This window comes from Callospermophilus lateralis, chromosome 12, assembly GCF_048772815.1.
Source record: "Callospermophilus lateralis isolate mCalLat2 chromosome 12, mCalLat2.hap1, whole genome shotgun sequence".
Taxonomy (NCBI): Eukaryota; Metazoa; Chordata; class Mammalia; order Rodentia; family Sciuridae; genus Callospermophilus; species Callospermophilus lateralis.
The window spans coordinates 81,626,009-81,648,156 of record NC_135316.1 but is presented as its reverse complement, the minus strand read 5'-3'; the positions used below and the strand labels follow the sequence as shown (position 1 = coordinate 81,648,156).

The following is a 22,148-nucleotide window of genomic DNA, read 5'->3' as shown; positions in this document are numbered from 1 at the left end:
GATTTTAAATGTATATACATAGCACATGATAGCACTCAGATGTTTAGAGATTATATTCTTCTTTGGATGTAATGCTAGAAAACACATATTTGGATAACTTGACATGCATAAATATTTATTTACTTAATTTTAGCATGGAAATTTTAAATGAGCACTAGAGCAGCTATACATCTCAGAATTATCCTCTGAGATCCATTTTATTGTTTTAAATTTCATGTTATTGTGTAATTTACAAACTTCTCCCTGCAGTCAAAAATTCAAGAGCAAGTGTCATATTCTAGCTTTATTTTGCAAAGATCTTCCTTTAAAATGTTTCACAGGCAGATACTATAAAATAGTCAAATGCTTTCATAGTTTCAGAACTTTATTTACATTTAACTTATATATTTAAATAAAGTATTATAAAACAGTATTTGAAAAGCTGCAATTAAAGTTCAAAAGGCTACCACCACCTGAATTAACTAACTTAAGGCCAGTCCTGTTAGCACTTGTTGACTATTAAAATACCTTAAAATACTTCCTTCACTTCTAACTCCAGAAGCATTGAATTTTCAAAAAATTAGTTTGAATGCATTTGATTTTAAATAATCAAAAGCTTGTCTTTGTGTTTTATCATTCGTTTGCCCTGAGAAGTAGAAAACAATTTTGGTTTTCTTATCAATTTATTCTGCAAATAGAACTCTTATTTGCATAAAGCATATTGATCAGAAATGACCTTTCTTTTATTGACTTGGTTTTCATATACAAAATTCAAAATTTTTATCATGATTCTAAGTTCATTTTCTCTGAATTTGTCTGATTTTTAACTCAGTATTCTCTGTCATCATGATAGATTTTCCTTATGCTACCAAAAAAATGCTATGAAAATACTAATTAGAAGACCAAGCTTTCAGATGTAGATTTAAATTGTGTCAATTACAGAAAGGAATAGTCTTATAAGTAAGAAACTGAGAGGAGATGGTTACTGTCTGTAGCTATACAAAAAGAGCCTTTCTCCAATGTCTTAAGTTTTATTTTTAATGATTTCATTAGCACATTTCTCAAAATGTTTAAATGTTCAAGTGCAGTCAGTGTTCAAAATGAAACATCACATCTTTTGATAGAAGAACAACTTAATGTGAGACACAACTGTTTTACTTCATTTATTAGCTTCTAATTAAATAAAAACCAGCAACAGAAATTAAAATCTAAATCACAAAATTATCCAGTGTATTTCAAGTGCATTTTTCAAATATATAATTCAGATATTCAAGCGTTATTATATAAGCTGAATTCAAATTTCTTTGAATATATTTAAATAACATTTCAAGTATACTTATGGAATGTTAGAAATAGAACAAGCAATATATTTGAAACAAAATGTAAACTTTTAAAGTTCAGACACTTTCAAGGACAGATAAAAGTACCAGGAAGAAATCTACCTTTAAATGGTATCTTTGTTAGTGGAAAATGTCTGGAAGTATCCAAAATGGCAATTTAAGTTCTGTTCACCAAATCACAAAACACCAACATCCACACTTTCAAAGACAATGTGAGATCACAATATTTGTTACAAATCAAAATATACATTACACTTTCCTTCAGATGGCATATCCAAATCGTGTTTACTCACAGACAGATGCACCTAAATCACCAGGATTGCTATAATCCTTTGATATTTAGGCAGAGTGTTCGCTGTGGTCTTGCATTACAGTCAGGCTGTTTTCCGGGTGGTGTAGTGTACTTTTCAAGGGAGATATGAAATCTTACGTAAATAAGTCTTATAATACTTGGGGTTTGGGTTTTTCTCCACTTCTCATACTTCTTTTTCTCCCCTTGGAGGGATGGGTGAGATGATGCCTAAGCATTGTATTAACTCCTTTTTAAGGAAGAGAGTGTTTGCACTGCCGAATGGAATATTAGATAGGAATTGAACAGGAAGTTTTCATTTAATTAGGAGAGACGAGTAATCACTTAGGCTCTTGATTAGATCATCCTCTAAAGTTTTTCCAAACTTTTCGGGTTGGTCAGGATCTCTCTTGCCAGTCGCCACGTTTGTTTGGCAGCGTTTTCCAGAGCCGAGTGAGGTTTGCCTTGAAACAGATCTAAGTTCGGTAGGAAGTAGTGGGGACACCGCCGGCACTGCAGGCAGGAGATGAGTTGCAGCAAAATCCCGTTTAGCCGATCACCGAGGCAAGACTCGTCCCAGTCAGATTCCCGGGGATGCTTTTCACACTCGTAGGAAACCAAAGTCTTCATGTGGTAATTGTTCAGGGGCTGACCCGGCAGTTCAAGGTGACGATCCCGCAAGGTTTTAAGGATGGAGAGGCATTTCTTTCTGCAGCCCCCCATCTGCAGTCTGTTCTCGGCTTCCGCGAACTGCAGCACCCAGGCGTCGCTCTCTGCCGAGCTCTGTTTGCCGGCCAGGGAGTGGCACTCCTTGGACAAGAGATTGAACCCTTCCGCTTTGACCTCTGCCACCCGGTTGGGTCCTGGCCAGGGGATGTGGGGAAGTGGCCAGTGGGCAGCACTCCTTGGCCAGATCCCGGTGCATTTGAAAGCTGGGGTAATCTGCACCACGTACCTATCTCGGATTCTCAGTTTCACTTCGCTGGTGTCAGCCACCATCTTTACCACATCCCTGTAGCTACATTTGTCTACCGCCTGAGCCACCAGCGTCTGAAACCTGGACCGGATTTTGCGCGCCGAGAGGTAGCCGGAGGCGGTAATGAATTCCACCCAGAGGGACATGCTCCTCTTGCGCCCGTCGCTCAACTTCAGCACCGCGCAGCCAGGCAGCGAGCCGTCGTCCACGAAGTTGAACACCCCCATTTGGTTAAGATAAAGCACCACTTCAAATTCGGTAGGGGAGATGACCTCCAGGCCCTCGTAGCGATTGTCCATCTCGTTGAGAGAGCTGATGAACCGGGGCTCCTGCACTTCCACTTCCTTCAGTACGTCGGAAACTACTTTACAGACTTCCCGGATAGTTTTGGCAATGGCAGCTTTCCTGGCTTGGCATTTTTCATTGTAGTACTTATTCAGATGGTAGACCAGCTTGGCCTGGGCCGCGATCATGTTGGGGCAGAGATCCGGATTGTATACCGGAGTCTCGCAGTAAGCTGTGGGATCCAATGCGGCTGCTAGAGCTGGAGCCAACTTCGGTGGAGAAATGGGCCGCGGCGCTCAGAAACGTGTCAAAAGTGTCTTTCCGACGTGCTGCAGCGGTGGCTTCCCCGCTGCTGCCGCTTTCCCCTGGCTTTTATCTTTGAGCCCAGCCGGTCTTAAAGTGAAAGATTGTTCTCCCCCCTTTCTCTGTCTCTCTTCGCCTTTTAAAGAATCCTTGTGTGAGAGAAATGCATGGAGAGATCACCTTCTCAGTAATAAAAACAAAAGTTGCGCTGAGACCCAGCAACGCTCTTCCAGTAGTCAAAATAATCACCCCTTTCCGTATTTATTTACGCTTTCCCGTAATCATTGTGTGTGGAAGACTGTTAATCAGATGGAGGAAAAGTGGGCTGAGTGTGCGTCGGGGTGAGTGTGCGTGTGTATATGTCAGAAGAAGCTGCTGTTGGTTTGTCTAAGAGCCCAGATGCACTCGTGTGGAAATTATAAAGGCAGGGCCAGGCAGGCGGGCGGCCAATCGCCACTGGGCTCGTCACGACAGCCTCCTTCAGCTCCAACCCGGCTAATTAATCCCCCCTCATGGCTATAGGCACACAAACTAAAGGTAGGAGGCTGCTGCCGGCAGAAAACCACCCAGGCCACCTAGACAGTTTGGAAATCAAGAGGAATCTCTCAGCTTTGGTATTACTTGAAGCATATTGATGTTCTGAAAAGACTTGGCAAAGCAGCTTTCTTCTGTGCTGAAAACTCTGCTTGTCTTTTTAGGCTGAAATGCAAATACAGGTGTATTAATGGGCATCCATCAATTAGGGAACTAGATGGGGCTTTCTAAAAGGAAGTCACTAACTTACACTTAGACTAAGATAATTAGTGTCCTTAATCCTGGGGTCTTTTTTAATGCACATTTGCTCTTTCACACACAGGGAAAGTTGACTTTAGAAGGAGTATTACTTGGGTGATTTTCTCTTTTTGTCACATTCTGGATATTCCTGTTTGTATGATTTTTTTTTTTTTTTTAAGCCTTGGCAAGTAGTGTGCTCTTCTTTTTACCTGTTTTTTTTTTTTTTCTCTCCTCATTTGCACTTGTTGAGAAGAATCTGCAAATTATTGCGGAGTGGTAGATGTTATCTACCTCAGTGTGTGTTGGGATGTTTAAAAGATGTTTACTACACCCCCTAATCTGCAATCATCCATGCACCTCTGTAGACTTGCCTGGTGCTTCAATCAGGACACTAAGCTGTATATGTACTTGTAGAAAGGCTTTTTAAAAGAAATTATCTCTGGGACCAAGTGATTATTTTAGTATAATTTCATAATAAGTTGTATTTTAATAGAAGAAATTCAGGAGAGAGCATAAAAATCAAATCTACTGGCAGATAACTGTACCAAAAATTTGAAGGTTTGAGGGTTTTGACTTATTTACACATGTGCAGTTAAGGATATATTTCCTATCTTAAGGGTCCTTAGTCTACCTGACAGTAAACTTCTAATTTTATGCTATTTCATATTATTTAAGAGAAATGATTCATAATTTCAAAGAAAATTAATTTTCAATCATCCAGATTTTTTGACTTAAACATCATTTTGGAAAATTGAAAGAAATCAACATTTCTAATTTTTGGTAACTTAAAACTACAAGAGGAAATGAATTTATGTAGATTTTTATTCTAAATGGTATTATTTGTGTCCTTAATGTACAGGGACTAAGGAAATATTTAGGGGTTCCCTAGTGGTTTTAAAACCTAGATGTATTTTTAATTGCCTACTTTTAATTTAAATGCCTTCTCTTTCAAAATAAGAATATTTTCAAAGAAATTCTGTAATTCCAGTTAACAGGTCTGTAGGCATTTTCAGCGCTACTTTTAACAGTTCTTGTTGAGGACTCCCAGTTTTTACTCCTTTAGATTTTTCTTTTCTTTTTATTTATTTATTTTTCTTTTGCACGGATATGCATCACAGAGCATCCTAGAATTTGCTTTCTCGGTATCTAAGAGTGATAAATTCTGATTTAGGTTAAAATAGCACATTATATTTGGGGCTCTTGGCATGCATCTTCTCATTTCCCAAGACCCATCCTTTCCCTTAGGGCAGGGATTGGGAACCCGAAAAGCCGCTCGCCACTTTGCCGGCGTCGCGGGTGAACGCACTGCTACCTTTTGGCAGTTGGAAGAGGAGGAAAACATGGCAAATCAGAGTCAGAGGACCCGAAGCCCGCAAAGGCAAAGGAGATGTGGGTCTCTGGGGAAAGGCCACCTCTGCCCTCACCCAGTGCGGGTCCCCGGATGCTTCCCGCTGGCCACCTCTTCCGCACTCCGGAGCCCTTTTGCTCACTGTCCCGTGGACTTGATTTTTGCGTTCGAGTTATTAAGAGAGAGAGAGAGAGAGAGAGAGAGAGAGAGAGAGAGAGAGAGAGAGAGAGAGAGAGAGAGAGAGAAGAACAAAAAGGAACCTTTTGGGTGCCCCGGCTTTCTCCTGGTGTGCTCCTGACTGTGCTTTTTGCCCACGCGCCCCTCATCCCTCGCTGCCTTCCCTCCCAGGAGCCGAGCTGGCGCTTCCTCTCAGCCTTTGGGCCCTGGAGTCCAGAGCCTCTCCCTTGGGTTCCAGCCAAGGATGCTCGGCCCAGAGAACTCATCCTTGCTTTCTAGGGTCACCTTTCTACAGACACCTTCCCCCGCTCCCCTGTTGCGGAGGACAGGAGGCAGCCAGGGACTCAGAGGCCCCGGGGCCGTTCGGGTGGGTCTAGTGAGCAGGACACTGGCCCGCGAGGGGCACCGGCCCGGCCCGGCCTCTCTTAGCCAAGCGCGCAGGTGGCGCATCTTCGGGGCTCACTGTGCGGATTAATTGGGTTAAAGCGAAGCTAAACACCGAAGCACTTTGTGGAAACTAATTGGTGCAACCGGGGCCTTTTCACTAACGATTTGCACTTTAAGAAAGAAAAATAGGTGGTGCGAAAAAGACTAAGAAACTCGTTAGTCCTGTGTTCCAGGGAAGTGAAGTCATTCGGTTTTAAGGACGCTGGGACCACGTTTTCAGAGTTGTTTCCTTAAGCACCCATCACACCCAGCGCTGATAGTGATTTACATAACATAAGCTTCCCTGGTCCGCTCTTGTCCTTGTTGGTGAACTGGGCGCCCTAGAATAATACTCTGGTGCAAGTTGTGCTTATTGCTGCAACACAGTGATTTTCTATTACACTGAACACGTGAAATGAACTGCCTTCTCTTGCTGAATCCTTTCAGTGATCTTAACACCCCTCATTGTTTAAGGGAAAATTAAACTATCTGGACCACTGTTTTTTATCCCTTTTTTTTTTTTTTAAATAAAATGACCTATGGAGAAGAATTAAAAATAATAGTATATTTTTGTGTCATTCAGTTGACTTCAATCTAGGTTTTGGAGTCAAGATTTGTTTTGTAGGAGTAATGTATTTAACTACTTTATAGTATTTTTTTAAAATATCACTTGACCCATTGAACTAGTTATTTCAAATGATGATGCAATTCATAGATGGCTTAAAATCCGTCTCTTACATATATGAAAAGTTTATAAAAGAACTCTAAAGATACCAGTCATTGATTTTTTTGCTATAACTACAATCTTGGTTCTAGAATAAAAGCTTGTGTGTGTCCCTTTCTTTAAGAATAAATGCTTAATTGTTTTCAGTGGTATGCATGCAGGCCATCTTTGACATGGGCTAATAATAGCATGATAATTGAAGAAAACTGACCTAATTAAAGGGAAAAGTACCCCAAGAATCTCATGATTTAATGATTGAGATACTTGTATTTGAATGTTATTTGGGATTTTAAGGTTTGACTTTTTCTCATTTCCTAGTTCACCAGGCAGCCTTGATTTAAAATGTACCAGTAGAAAAAAAAAATCCAATAAAGATACAAACACATCTGGATAAAAAAAATTATTAAACATTGTGATGTTTATTACTTTAAAGCATTCCAAATAACAGTATTAAAAAAAAAGAAGAAGAAGAAGAAAAGAAAAGAAAAACTTCTTTTGAGGTACTATCGCCTGAGTAACTAATAACACTTTTGTAGATCTACTTACTATGTGGACTACACAAAGTAATGCATAAACCATCTCCTCACGAGGTTTAAAGAAAAACTCTATTATGTGTGATGTAGGAATGCAAGGTCTCTGTATTTTTTAAATGATCCTCATTTAAATTTTAATTTCATGTGCACAAATTTCAGCAATTGTAAACTTTCCTCTAGAAAACTGTATCTGTTAGATGATATGCACACATATTAACTGCTTATATAAATACTGTTCTGTGATTTTTTTTTATTATATGCTGGGTGCTAGTTTATTCACAAGAATTCATGAATTTAAAGTTTTTTTTAATATGTGCTTATTACACTGGGGAGATAAAAAGAATATGAAGTTGAGTTTATTAAATTATTTATCCCTACTGCTGGAGTGGCTTTGAAGGCTCATTGTATATATCTGATGCCACCACCCCTTTTTTTTTTTAATGTAGCCGGGCTATTTCAACTGTTTCATTCTGCCAGACACAATATATTTCTTTTTTTCCACTAGAGAAATTAAAGACAGATATTTGTGCAGGGTTTTCTTTATGTGTCACATTAAATAAAGTAAAATAGAGGGAGTTTTTCTGGTAATCTAATTTGATGGTGTCTATACCTTTCTTCCTGTTGTGACTCCTGGTATAAGAACACTTGAAACAAAATAGCTTGAAATCTTGGAAAGGACCATTGATTTCTTAAAATTGTTATTTCACGTTTTAATATTAGGGTCATTACAAAGTCAAGCAGAAGATTGAGGTCACTGTTTACAACATTTTAGGCCCTATTTTTTTTCTTCAATGTGAGCATCCTGAGAATTGTGGCTAATTTTTAAAAAAATATTATTTTTCACATGAATGATCAAGGCCATTTCCTCGGCTTTATCACCCAAGTGTGCAGTCACTTGTAGTGGCAAATACTTCTTTTTCTACAGTATTGCTTAGTAAACTTGATATTGGTGTTAATAGGTATAGAAAAGGAAAGTAACTTTTGAGATTAAACATGGATGTTGAAAGTATATTGTACAAGAATTAGCCTCTTGCTTGATTTGCAGACTTGAAGAAATTATAGGTAAAGAAGGACCAAATCTTTCCTTTGATAGAAAAAGAAATTTAAAGCCTGGCTTATTTATCTAATTGTCTCAGTTTCCTCACTTCATTTGAATATATACACACAAGTGCAGGGTATTTTAAGTTGCATATGTAGACTGAAAAAAAAAAGAGAAGAGGTTATCAATCAAGATTGTTCATAATATGTTATGATCTCTAACCTCTTCCAAATGTTATGGACAATGGGTTTATTCATTGATCTCTTGAGTATTATGGAAGAAATGTTGATTCCACTATTTTAGTTCCTCGTGGACCCTTCATGAAGTCACCACTATGTTTTTAATTGATAAAACTAGATTTTTTTTTGTTAGATTTCAGCCTGTATTTTTCATTCAAATATTATGAAATAATTATATGGGATAAATGGACTCAGGTGATTGTTTTCTACATGCATAAATGAAAACTAGGTATTCCTTAACAGATAATTAACATGGATTTTCCTGCATTTGCATGTATGACTACAACCTTGGTGCTCTTAGTATGCTACATTTTTATTGCACTTAGAGAAAACAGTGTAGTGAGATGCGATTAGTCTGTTAATCTGTACATCTGTAGTGGGTCATCCAAGACTGCATTGCTCTCATTACTGTTCCATACTGTATGTGATTAAGCTACTGAAAATATTCAACATGACCTTGAGACTAGAATATGGTACATAAGATAATCAACTTTCAGTGATTGCATGTCTAAAATAACCTTTCCTCTTTCTAATTTATAGTTTTGGAGCTTATTTTTTAATGAACAAAGTCATTTCTCCAAACCAGGATTTATTTTTTAATGACCAATAGCTAGAGTAATAATTTAAAATGATAATTGTATCAAGTAAAAATGATTACCTTGTATTATATGTATTAAGTGCAGTAATACAAATAATTCACGGAAAATAAAGGAACTCAGTTTAGAAGTGTACTGTTCATGTAGGTATAGAGATTATAAACATCTATAAGCAGAGCACCTACATAATATTTCATTTTAATTTACATATGATTATTTTTATTATTTTAATAATATACATCTTAATATAACAATTTATTGTTTCTTAAAAGCTCAGTTGTCTAAACATTAAGTCAGAAGTGGTTGGATGAAAAGCAGTTTTAAATCTATATATCTTTATTTTCTAAATATCTAAATCAGAATAGAAACACAATTTGTAAGATATAGTGTTTCTAATAAAAACTGGAGAACCCAATGAAATAAAAAGTGCAGTTGTAGTTTTAATCTATTTTTTAAGTTACAGGCATTTTTTCATACAGTCCTATTCCATTCTATGATATTTGTCTATGATTATGCCATTCTGTGTATTCCTCAACTAAGCAACTTTTGAGACACATTTGTAATACTGCTATTTTTATGACACTAGAGAAATAAAAAGTATGATCTATTAGTATTTATATTTTACTTTACTTTCAGTAATACAATGAAGCTAATGGGTTAAATAGAACTAATATTAATGTATGCACATTCTTAGAACATATGCTTGCATTCCAAATTTTGTATTACATTATACATTGTCATTTAAATTTAGGTGTTTACATATATTCTAAAGAATTACTAAATTGTAGGAGTGTACACATTTTCATTGATAATAATGTTCATTCAAGTATTTGCCATTTTACAACTTGGAATAATACAACTAGTTTTTTATTTCTTCCCCCAAGATATACAAATTATTTAAATGCTTTCTGTTTTATATTTTTACTTGGCAATTACAATAGAAATTTTAATGTTATGCATGCTTACAAGCCTATTAAGAAAGAATTTATTGCTTTTTTAATAATCTTGAACCATTTTTAGGAAATATACTCATTTTATGGTTTGCAATATAGCTGTGCAGGCAAGCTGTGTATACACGCACGCGCGCACACACATACACACACACACACACAGCCATAGTATTTCAGATAATAGAAGATTGAATTGACTTCTATACAGTTTTACATTACCTGTTAGAAGAAAAGAGATACTAAATAGAGAATTCTTATTGGCACCAGGAAGTAATATCACATTTGTGAAATTGTCCCATAATAACCCTCATCACTTTTTAATAATACCTTAAGAGGTTGCCACTAAAAGAATTTTAAAAATAGTAACAACTAGAAATTCCCACAGTATTTATCCAGTCACATTCTATGATGATTTTGAATGTCATAAGCTTTTAATTCTACAATGGAGAAGTTTAAATATTTCTAACCATTCTGTTCACAGAAACAAAACTATATTGTTTAAATGTTCACCTACATTATTAATATGTGTCAGTATACATAAAAAACACCTTCACTTACTTAAAATCTTTTTTTTCTTTCTTTCTTTTTTCTTTTTCTTTTTTCTTTTTTTTTTTGCAACAGACCAAGTTTGATTGTTTTTGTGACCTTAACCTGTATTTGATAAGCAAAATCCCGAACTCATCAGGGGAAAAGTGGGGTTTTGGGTTTTGCTTTTCGGTTTTTTGACTAGCAAATTCAGTTCTTCATTTGTTTTGCTCTCCACGCTGCATTAGCACAGTTTTCCCCTGTGTGCATCTGCCAGTGTACAATTTAGCCACGGGCATCTGTAGACCTTGTGGTGATCAGTATTGCAGGCAAAAGCCATATGTGTTTAAATAAAAAAAAAATCTCTTTATTTCATTTGCTGTTTTAACTGGATGGATAACTTTTGTGCCTCAAGACAGAAGAAGAAAAAATACAGAAATAATTAATTGCCTCTATTCTTGAGGCAGTTTCATTTCCCCTTCCAATATGGAATGCTTGTCAGCTTTCCTGATAAATGACTGCATGTATTTGCATAGATTTTACATTAACACAAAAATTAGTTTTATTTGTGGAAAACTAGTTTACATAATAATATAAAACCTAGTGTTATTGATTATGTTTCTAAGCATTGATGACTTTAGAGGGAGTGTAGCATTCTAAATTTCCAAAGGTCTGATCAACCTATTTCTTAATTCAGACTTTATTCTTTGATTTTTTATAGTTTTGTATTAATTAAATATAGCAAGGTATCTATAAAAATTTGAAGTTTAAAAAATGCTTGTCTAGATATATTAATCATGACTATTTTAGACCCATAATTAGCAGCACTTATTTGGACAGAAGAGTCTGATTTTGAACTTTTACCAAAGCATATATTTAAACTTTCATTACCAGTAACGTACACTTCAGACAATTGGAGGACTGCATTTGTGTGAAAGATTTTAATTTTCATTTTCAAGTTATCAAAAGATGGGTGCCATATTGGGTATGTGCATTTGAGCTCATTCCAGGGAAGTTATGCATTGTTTACAACTTAATTTAAGATATATCTGAGAACCATTCTCTGGACTTTCAGTCTGTTTCTTGAATATACTTAATTGATCACCTTAACCCAACTTTTTTTTCTAATAAACACGACTCTGCTGGAGCTTTTTGGATATTGCAGAGGATTTTACCTCTCTAAGTGGCAAGCAGTAGATGTTTATTCATACTGTAATCTGGCATCTTGTTGTCTAGAGGCAACCTGCTAATTATGTGCTATCATTGTATTATCCATGTTACAGAAATTTCAAATATGTTCACTGCTGTTAGTTACACCACAAAGCTTTTCATAAAATATACTTGATCCTCACAAAACCTACTATACTTAATGGCAACCTAAACCAAGAGTGTCTCTGCCACTTCTTGATTCTGGGACACCCTGGGTGCCAGCTGTCACAGCTCAGCTAATGATGACAAATTCCCCTCTCTATGCAGATTGCAGAGCTTGCAGGCTGCTGTGAAAGGCAACCAGATTACCTTTCTCCAGATAGTAACTTAACCTTTTAAACTCATGTCAGAATGAAATGATCAGCTGTGATAGTTTCAATATCTGTATCTTTAAAAACAAAAATCAGAACATCATAAAATAAAGCTTTTTTATTTTCTAATATTTGTATGATTTACAGTGTCTTACCCTTGAATGCTGTAAAATTCTTAAATGATAAACTAGGAAGGACATACTTCACAACCACTCTAGAGTATGTATTTAAACCCTTTTTATAAATCAGGTGGTATAAATAGTTGAGAACATTATCCAGACTGGTTAGGCCAAAAAAAAAAAAAAAAATGCCAGTGAAATTTTGAGAGAAAAATGTATTCTGTTCATTTCTTCTTTACCTGAATGTTATAGAATCCCCTATTCTCCCACTCTGTGTGTAGACCCAGCCTATTCCAAGTAAATGAATATATTATTTTTTTTAATTCAGTGAATCATTCCAAACTTAGAGAATAATTGTTGCTAATGGTTGTTTCCTCCAAGTATTTTCAAACTTGAGATTTTGTTTTAAGTTGTTAATTTGTTCCCGGGAATTTTTTAAAAACATTATGATACATATACCTATAAGGTAATGAACACTATTAAACATAACCTAATACAGAGGAATAAATTACCTATTAAATGAGATGATGCTACACTCTTTTCAATTTGCAGAAAACTTACATGCATTTGTTCATTTAATACTTAAACTAATTCTAGGAGTTCAGAGAGATGATTGATAAGATGAAGACTAATAGTATTTAATCTTGTTAATCTTCAGAACAAATATTTTAACTCCCATTTACAAATAAAGAGACTGAGATTTAGAAAGGTTAAGTGTCTTACAGAGAATCACTCAAATAATTGCATAGCCAGGATTGTGTGACTGGGCTGCTCTTGGCACTACGATATCTAGACTTTACATTGAGAGATAAGTATGTGCATAGTATGTGTTGCCTGTCTGTACTGAGATACAATTTGTAGCAACTGCTCCTCTGAAATAAGTTGTATTATTTTAAAATGAAACTTATAGGCTTACAGAACATGATTGTTTGAACAGCGTTGTAAACGTCAAGTTCTCCATAGGAGGCTTTAATTAACTAATATTGAGACATTTATGTTATTAATTTTATGAGTATAATGCATTGATCTATCACATAGGGATAAATTTTTTAGGAAAGATACATACTGTTTAATGAATATCAAATTGGAATCATTCACGTAAAGGTCCATGTCATTGTAAATACTACTCAGATTAGTGGGATATACATTTGTAAAATATTGAAAAGAAATAGTTGCTTTAATAATTATTTCGGAAAAGTATCTATTACCCATATACTTTTCTTTCCTCCTCCTCCTCCTCCTCCTCCTCCTCCTCCTCCTCTTCTCCCCCCCGCCTTTTGTGTGTGTGTGTGTGTGTGTGTTGGTGATTGAACCCAGAGCCTGGTACATGCTAGGCAAATGCTGTACTCCTGAGCTGTACCCTGAGCTCTGCATACTTTCTTTTTATAAAGGTTTAGCCATATAGTTTTACTTTGTGTTATTAGTGATTTATATGAGTCATTCTCATCAAGACACATTAAAATCTCTCTTTTATCATAAATTGAAATGAATCTTTTCCAAGAAAGTTGTGTGAATGCCAATTGTTTTTATTTTGTAGTAAGTTACAGATACTAAAATATAAGGACTTTTTCCAGTGACACATCTGATTATGTTTTAAAGTCTTATCTACACATTTTAATTATGAAATTCTTCTTCTAATTACTAGTAGTACTAATGCTTAACAAGTCCTAAGTATTTCACTGTATATGAAATTATGTAAAACTTACAGTGAACATTTGATTAAGATATATAATGCAATTTTATACTATATTCAGAATCAGAAGGAACAAACTGATCCTGAAGTCTGTGATATTTCATGTTAGGGCAGAAAGAACTCTAGAGGAGAACACAGTGTGACCTTCTTCATAACTATCTGTGTCTTCTCTGCGCCATTATGGATGGTCTTCCTTTAACTCTACTTTTACTACCATGATAAGAAACTTATCACCTACTCAGATAGCTACTTGCACTGACAAACAGTTGTAATTATTAAAAAGCTCTTCCTAATACTGAACCAAAATCTTATTCTTTGAAATTTTTACATTTTACTTCCTGTTTTTCTTTCTGTATGTTCTTATCCATTTAACAGAAATAAGCATTTTAAATTCACTTACAAGCAGTATCCAAATTACAATTTTTCAACTTTACAATGGTGCAAAAGTGATATGCATTCAGTGGAAATCATACTACTAGTTTTGAATTGTAATATTTTTCCCTGGGTGATATGCGGTCTCCTCTCTGGAGATGCTGGGCAGCCACAGTGACCACAGCTCTGAAGATGGTGGGAGGAACAATCCGACCTTTACAGTGTGTTGTGCTACTAAGCTGGGATGTTTGGTAGGTTGAGTGTATTAAATACATTTCAATTTAACAACCCTTCCAATTTGCAATGGGTTTGTTGGGATATAACCCCATTGTAAATTGAGGATTTTTAGTATTTGAGACATTAAATTGAAAATAAGTCACCCTGCTGTTCAGGACTGATTTTGGTACATGACTTTTGTAACGTATGGTGCCTGGAATTCATTAATACTCAAGTGGATTTGGGAAAGCAGAGTGGCCTCTTTTAAAGGAGACATAGTCATATTAGCTTTTTGTGTGCCACTATAACCCTGATGGCAAATGCTATATATCAACAAACATCTTATTTGTTTAAACACATTACTGAAGTCCTAAGTACATGACAACTCCTTTTGTCTTGCTATTTGGGGGAATTATTTGCATAATTTGATTTATTTTTTTTAATTTGTTTTTTAATTGTAGATGCACTCAATACCTTTATTTTATTTTATTTATTTTTATGTGGTGCTGAGAATCAAACCCAATACCTCATATGTGCAAGGCAAGCGCTCTGCCACTGAGCCACAATCCCAGTCCACATAATTAGACCTATAATAACAAGTTATCTATTATTATTTTGAATAAGAACAAGCTCCTTTCTTCTAAAAATTTCTTATAGACTGCATATAGAATACCCATAGCCAAATAAATTTAACTTAAATGTATTCAACATTTTTGCTCATAGAAAGAGGCCAATTTGTGGATAAATTTACTAAATATTCCCCACCTTTTGTAGTTTTTGCCATATCCTTAAAATCTCAGTTCTAGTTGTACATGGCTTTATCAAAGTTAATAAGTCCCTCTTGGAATAAAATTTTGCTATTTTCAACATTTATCAATTTCACTGTCAATAAATTTTGCATCTTCAAATGGAATCTCATTTCCCCCATGCTTGACTAATGCACAGAAAAGCTAATAAACTTTAAATGCAAATAAAAGTGTGTCTAGGACTTATAGACTATCATAGGACTCATTTAGGCATTGATATATTAGTATTTTAACCTTTTGACAATAACAATAGTTTCTCAGTAATTTAGCAGAGCTAAATGCTTTTTAAATGATATTTTTAATAAGTTTTAGTCAATGTGAAAACTTTTTTATTAAGTTAAAGTGATCTCACCAATTAGGACCTACTCTGCTTAATTATTTTCTTCAGCTACAATGGCTAGAGCATGCCAGAGTAAGTTAGTGAATATAGAGCAAAAAGGGCTTCATTAAATAATGGATGCATTGTTCAAAAAGTGCATTTGAGGTGTAAGTAGTAAAAGGTAATCAATATTAAGAAAGTAATTAATAAAATACAAAATATACTTTCTTTCCCTATGTTGCTCTATGTGGTTAAAAAAATTTAAAAATAATAAACCAAAAGACAAGATCCCCACATCTATTAACTCTTTGGTAAGCATTATTTATTTTAAAACCATAAATTTTTGTAAATAGACGGGCACTTTTTTTTTCCAAAGTTTTTGTGTGTGTGTGTCCCTAAGTGAAAATGTTTCATTTATATTTTATTTACTGTTGCTCTGACATGTAGGCAATAAAACACAAAGACAGCCTGCTCAGATTTGGCTCTCTTGCAGTTTGTATCTTGAATAGAGAATAAAGAAGTCCAGTGCTTTTACAAAAGAAACCTTCTCAAGTGAAGAGCTGCCCCATCTGCTTCATCTGGTGGCTTATGCAATAAGAGGTGTTATCACATGAATCTAAATGCACAAGCAGTTGTTTTATGAACTCTTTCTGTGCTTTGAGGAGTTTATAAGTTGCCCACTCTATTGTGCATCAGTCCCAGCTGACCCAAGTGCATTCTGCTGAGCATATTTGGGGGATAATTAGAACTAATGAAGCCTGGAACACAGCTAATTCTCTAAGTGATTTATTCTCATCCTCTTGTTTGATTCCTCCGAATTTTCCAAATCATGATCCATGCCACTTATTTTTTCCAAGTTTTGTGTTGATGAAGCTACATTTTTTATGTTTGTTTGATGAGCATTAAAATAAATGAGGTATTTGAAAAGCTGAGAAATAGATTTCAAAGTAAAAGTTTACATTATTTGTTAGTTGCATGGTTGAGAGAAATGTCAATTCTTTGTGCTTTGTGTGTTTGTTTACCTCTCAAAATATTTATGGCACCTGTGAGTAGATCAGGGGATAGAAAACATCAAGTGATAAGAGCCTTTTAAAAAAGTGCTACTGGAAAATAATAAAAGTAAAATAATTTGAAATCATCAATGGCAGATTTTTATTTCTAAAATTAATTTCCCAAGGATATTCAAGGATTTTTGAAAATCTTTATAAATAGCCTTCATGTTTCAAAGCTTTGTTTCATTAATATGGCTTCACTGTACAAACAGGGTTGAGAATGACATTTCTCTACATGCCCTCACCAAGAAGTCAGTGATTCAATGGCCTGTAACACTTTAAATCCCATCAACTAGCTTTCCTTTCCTGTTATAACTGTTTCAATGAGTGGCACTTTTGTTGTGCAGGTTAAGATCTGGTAGCTTACTGAGGGCATACTAGAATGAGGACAGACATAGTTGCCAACAAAGGAAGCTTATAACTTTATTAAAGCCTTACACTCAGTAAATGAGATACCGAAGTCTCTCCAGGTAGGCAGCTTTTGTAGCCTATGTCCTACTCAGTTGTCTCTTGTCTAGAAACTATTGTTAAGAATTGTTACTTTTATCTGTTGATTCCAGCAGTTAATATTCACCACACTCTGGAGCGCAGATAATAAATAATCTTAAGGACAAGACCATTTTATTTGATGTACTGTAATCTCTAAATCAGTGTGGATCACCAACTGGTTGACAAAGGACTGACTGAGGGACCAGTTAGAGATTTCTTATTTTCTCTTTACAAGATGTTTAAGTGCTGTCTCAGATATATTCTAGTTTTAATTGTACACCCTGACATAAGGAATTCCTCTTCTTGTATTTTAATCTCTGCCTGAACATCAGCTAAACACTAAAATAACATGTTGCAGGACCTTGATGAAAAAAGTTATCAAATTAAATTTTTACATCTTTTATAGAAACAAATAATGAACTGGAAAAAATGAGTTAATATCGAGTCCTTACTATATTCTAGGTATTATGGTAGGGGTTTGGTATATATTACTGTACCTTCATCCTCTGAACAAAACTACAAAGTATACACTGCTGTTCTGACTATTGTTAAGAAACAGAGGCGCAGGGAAGTCAGGTAACCTCTTAAAGTTTATAAAGCAGGAACTTTGCAGGGTGGAGATTTTCTACCATGCCAGCTGGTCCCAGAGTCCAGAGCCCACCCTCTTAATCATCATGCCAAACACAACCTAAGTTTGTCTTCTCATCCTCAAAACAAGAATAATAATATCTATACCACAGGATTTTTACACAGATTAAGTAAATTAATACATATAAAAACTTAGAATAATTTTGAACTTGCTTTGGCCCAACTTCACACAGTAACAGAGCTAGAATTCAGTCTAGCTCTTCCTGACTCTAGACTCCTGAGCTTATCTAGTATAGCTCTTTGGTAAATTTTTAATTTTTTTTTATCAGTGCATTGTAGTTATACATAATACCGGGGGTCATTTTGATATATTAATATTCATCCATAATATAATTTTCTCCATTTCAATCCCCATTACTTCCACTTTCATTCTCCCTCCCTCCTCCCACTCTCCTTCCTCTATACTACTGGTCTTCTATCCACTTTTTTGTTTTTATAATTTGTGCTTTATAAATATACATAAAGGTGGAATTCACAGTGATATATTCACACATATAGATAGCATACAGTTCCTCCCCTTTCCTATACCTCCTACCTCCCCCTAAACTGCCTTCCTTTATTCCAGTGTTCTCCCTTCTATTTTCATGAGATTATTCCTCTGTTTTTTTATATTCCTTACTTCTCTCTAGCTTCCACATATGAGAGAAAACGTTCCATGTTTGACTTTGAGTTCAGCTTATTTCACTTAGCATGATGTTCTCCAGTTCCATCCATTTGTCAGCAAATGACATAATTTTATTCTTCTTTATGCTGAATAAAATTCCATTGTGTATATACATAGCATTTTCTTTAAAAATTCATCTGATGACAGGCACCTGAGCTAATTCCATAACTTTGCTTTTGTGAATTGTGCTGCTGTAAACATTCATGTGCCTGCATCACTGTACTACGCTGACTTTAGTTCAAGAAGTGGGATAGATGGGTCATATGACAATACCATTCCTCATCTTTTGAGGAATCTCTATACTGCTTTCCAAAGTGGTTATACTAATTTGCAGTCCCACCAACAATTTAATGTTATTTGTAGTCTTGATGATTGCCATTTGACTGGAGTGAGATGAAATTTCAGTGTAGTTATGATTTGTATTTCCCTGATTGCTATGGATGTTGAACATACTACCATATATTTGCTAACCATTTATATTTCTTCTTTTGATAAGTGTCTGTTTAGTTGGTTTGTCCATTTATTGATTGGATTATTTATTTTTTGGTAAATTTTTCAAGTTACTTCTATATTCTGGATATTAAACCAAATCAGAAGAGTTGCTGGCAAAGGTTTTCTCTAATGCTTTAGTTTCTCTCCACTTTCTTAGTTGTTTCCTTTGCTCTCAGAAAGTTTTTAATTTAATGCCCTCACACTTACTGACTCTTGACTTCATTTGTGGAATAGATTAATATTTTTAATGAATTATTAAATGAATATCATAAATCCGGTCCTTTACAGTAGAAGATTTTGTTAATTCTCCTGTTTATTTTGATAGCATACTATAGTGTTTGTTGAAGTAGTGAATAATTTTTCATTTTAATCTCCAATAAAATATATTTATATATTGATCACTCTTAAATTTGTATCTCTAGCCAAGGTTCTTCCCCTCAACTCCAAGCTCAAATATCCAGTGGTTTCCTCTACATCTTCTGATGTACACAATTCAGACTTACATCCAAACTGAGTCTCTGCTCCTCCTGCAGTCATCTGTACCTCAATAAATGGCAGCTCCTTTCTTAAGGGACTTAGGTCAAAAACTTGACTGTCAATTTTGATTCCCATCTTGCTTTCTTACCTCCTACCCAGAGCACCAAGAGATCCTACAGAATCATTCCACATCTCAACCCTATAGCTTCTATCTTTTCATATAGAGCCACCATCAGCTCTTATTTGTCCATCTGAGAAGTAACACTTGAGAGATGTCCTGACTTCCTCTCTTATCCTCTTCCTGCCATATGGCATACACTCTTCCAGGCAGTAGTCACAAGGATCTCTTAACAGTAGAAGAGAGATCATGCCATTCTTAAGCTCAGATTTGCCTAATGGCTTCCTATCTCAGAGTAAAAGTCTAAATCCTGAAAATGCCCCATTAGCCCTCACAGCACATCTCCACCCTGTTTCTCTCCATTTACCTTGCTGAACCCATTACCTACTACTGTCCCTATTGCTGTCTCTTCACCAAGCACATTGACACCCACTCAATTGAAAGCCTATGTATTGCTGGTTCCTTTGTGCAGAACTCTGCTCCCAATATCTGCATAACTTTCCTTCAGCCCCTAAGCTGTTTGCCCTCCCTAAAATTGCAGTACATCCCCAGCTGGACTCCCTCTAACCCATTTCTTTGTCTTCTCTTTTCCTTTAGCACTTACCTCTGTCTAACTTATATTTTTACTTATTTATCATGTTTAATGTGTCTCTACTGATTTAAATTTAAGCTCTTATTGAGGTCAAGAACCTTGTCTCCTCATTACAGTGTATTTAGAATCTAAAATATTGCCTGACTTATAATGGGGTCCTCAATGAATATCTGTTTAAATAAAGGAAGAAAAGAAAGAAGGCAAAAAAGGAGGGGGAAGAAAGGAAGACAGGAAGGAAGTCTAAAGGAGGTAATTAGTCAATTCTGCTGAATATGATGTTTGTAATGATGCTGTTGAAGTGATAGCTAAATGTTATCACAAGCTCTTACTTGATAAAGTGTAATGGTCTCTTGACTTTTCTAATCTTTTCTTCTTTTTTGAAATTTTCTTCTCTTGACAAAAGGAGTAATATTAACTATTGAACACATTCTCTAAAAGACTCTTTGCTGAAAACTATGCATGTATTTATGCAGTAAGAGATTAAAGGGAATTTTTTTCCTGTGGCCCCCAAATTGGCATCTAGGACCCAGGGATGAAAGCAAAGAACCATTCAGTGTCTCATATCTCATCTTCTTAGAAGCTGTAAACAACCTGGGGTTCAATTAACATTTGTAAGCAAGTGGACAAATATATTACATGTCAGGTGCTCATAAATAGCATGAGGAGTATGTGTAACTATCTCACTTTTAGAAACAAAATAACTGAAGTTTAGAAAAGCTGCTTAAGGTCCCTTTGCTGATGGTGGGTCTTGAGTCTTTTGTAACCTCAGCATCCATGCACACAATCACTATGCTGTCTTTTTCCTCTTTTTATTATCCTGTTTTGCCCCCGCCACTAATTTGACTTTGACTTTTTATTCTCTAGTCCTCAACGATGTGTATCATCCTCTTCTTATGCTTACACAGCTTTAGTCACCTTCTCCTTATAGATATGTCACAAACTACACCTCTAATCCTGACCCCTCTATTAATTCTTCATCATGCGTTTTTATACTGCCTGGTGGATGCTTCCCTGTCCTTTTTGTTATTATACCTCCTTCATCTCAAGTAGAAACCAAAAGCTTTTCTTGAGGACTGCTGTCTCATTTCCCTCCTTGTTTCTGTAATTGACCTGAGCCATTGTCATTTGGAAATTAAGGTCCTAGCCATTATTGACCCCTCACTTGGCCTTTGCTCCTCTCTCCCACCCCTGTGCTTTATTAATTACCAAGTGTTGAGCTTCTCCTTCCTCTCTAGTGTCTTTTGCATGTGCTTCTTTGATACCCACCACCTCCACCTAGCCCAAGTCTTCATCACCTTAACTGTGGCTTCCTGTTTCTATCTTTCCCTTTTATAGCCCACTTGTTGGACTGACTTCCTCACAGATCACTCTAGTCCTATTTCTCCTCTTCAAAAACGTTAGCCTAATTCCCAGTTTGACTGTTTCAAACACAATTAATGATGTTTCTCCCTTTTTCTATCTTATACTACTAGCTTTTCACCCATCGGTAACATATTCATTCCTGAAGATCAAGTTTATGCTTTCTGTGATCTTCCTAATTTGAATAGTGTTTCCCTCTCAGTAATCTTACATTGCGGAACTTCTCCATGGTTGGTATAGTGTAGGTGCATGCATTTTTTTAAGTTACCTTAATTTTTAAGTTTTTTATGTCAGTTTACATAAAATCAAAATTATCTCTGTCCTTCAGCCTTCCACATGCAAAAAAGGAAAGAAACTAAATTACTGAATGTATCTAGGAATGGGGATTCTTAGGGAGCTATGGCAGAAGGATATGCTGTTAATTAAATATTTAAAAAAAAACAATTTGCTAAAGAGCAAACATGTTTTTCCCTTTGCAAACTCATGTTGAGGCTTAATTCCTCTATGTGGTAGTATTAGAAGGTAGATTCTATTGAGAAGTGTTTAGTTATGCGATGGAGCCCTTGTGAATGAGTAATACCCTCCTCATGGGCCTGGGTTAGCTATTGCAGGAGTTGGCCCCCATTTCATTCTTCCACATGCACTTATTTCCTTTCTGCTTCCTGCTATGAGTTGAAGCAACATGAAGCCCTCACAAAAAGCTGAAAAG

At 35.6% G+C, this 22,148-nt stretch overlaps 2 protein-coding genes across 5 annotated transcripts in view; one reads left to right on the top strand and one right to left on the bottom strand.

Moving 5' to 3' along the window:
• The window catches only part of Nbea (neurobeachin), a 622,915-nt gene that overhangs the window by 442,697 nt on the left and 158,070 nt on the right, over nt 1-22,148 (top strand). The window lies entirely within an intron of this gene.
• On the bottom strand, nt 1,978-3,542 carry Mab21l1 (mab-21 like 1). The gene has a single exon (XM_076872454.2). The coding sequence runs from the start codon at nt 3,055-3,057 to the stop codon at nt 1,978-1,980; it is 1,080 nt and encodes a 359-aa protein (XP_076728569.1). The 5' UTR covers nt 3,058-3,542.

What these genes read in the sequence shown, in the direction of transcription:
- Mab21l1 (XM_076872454.2), bottom strand. Translation starts at nt 3,057, where the DNA reads ATGATCGCGGCCCAGGCCAAGCTGGTCTACCATCTGAATAAGTACTAC.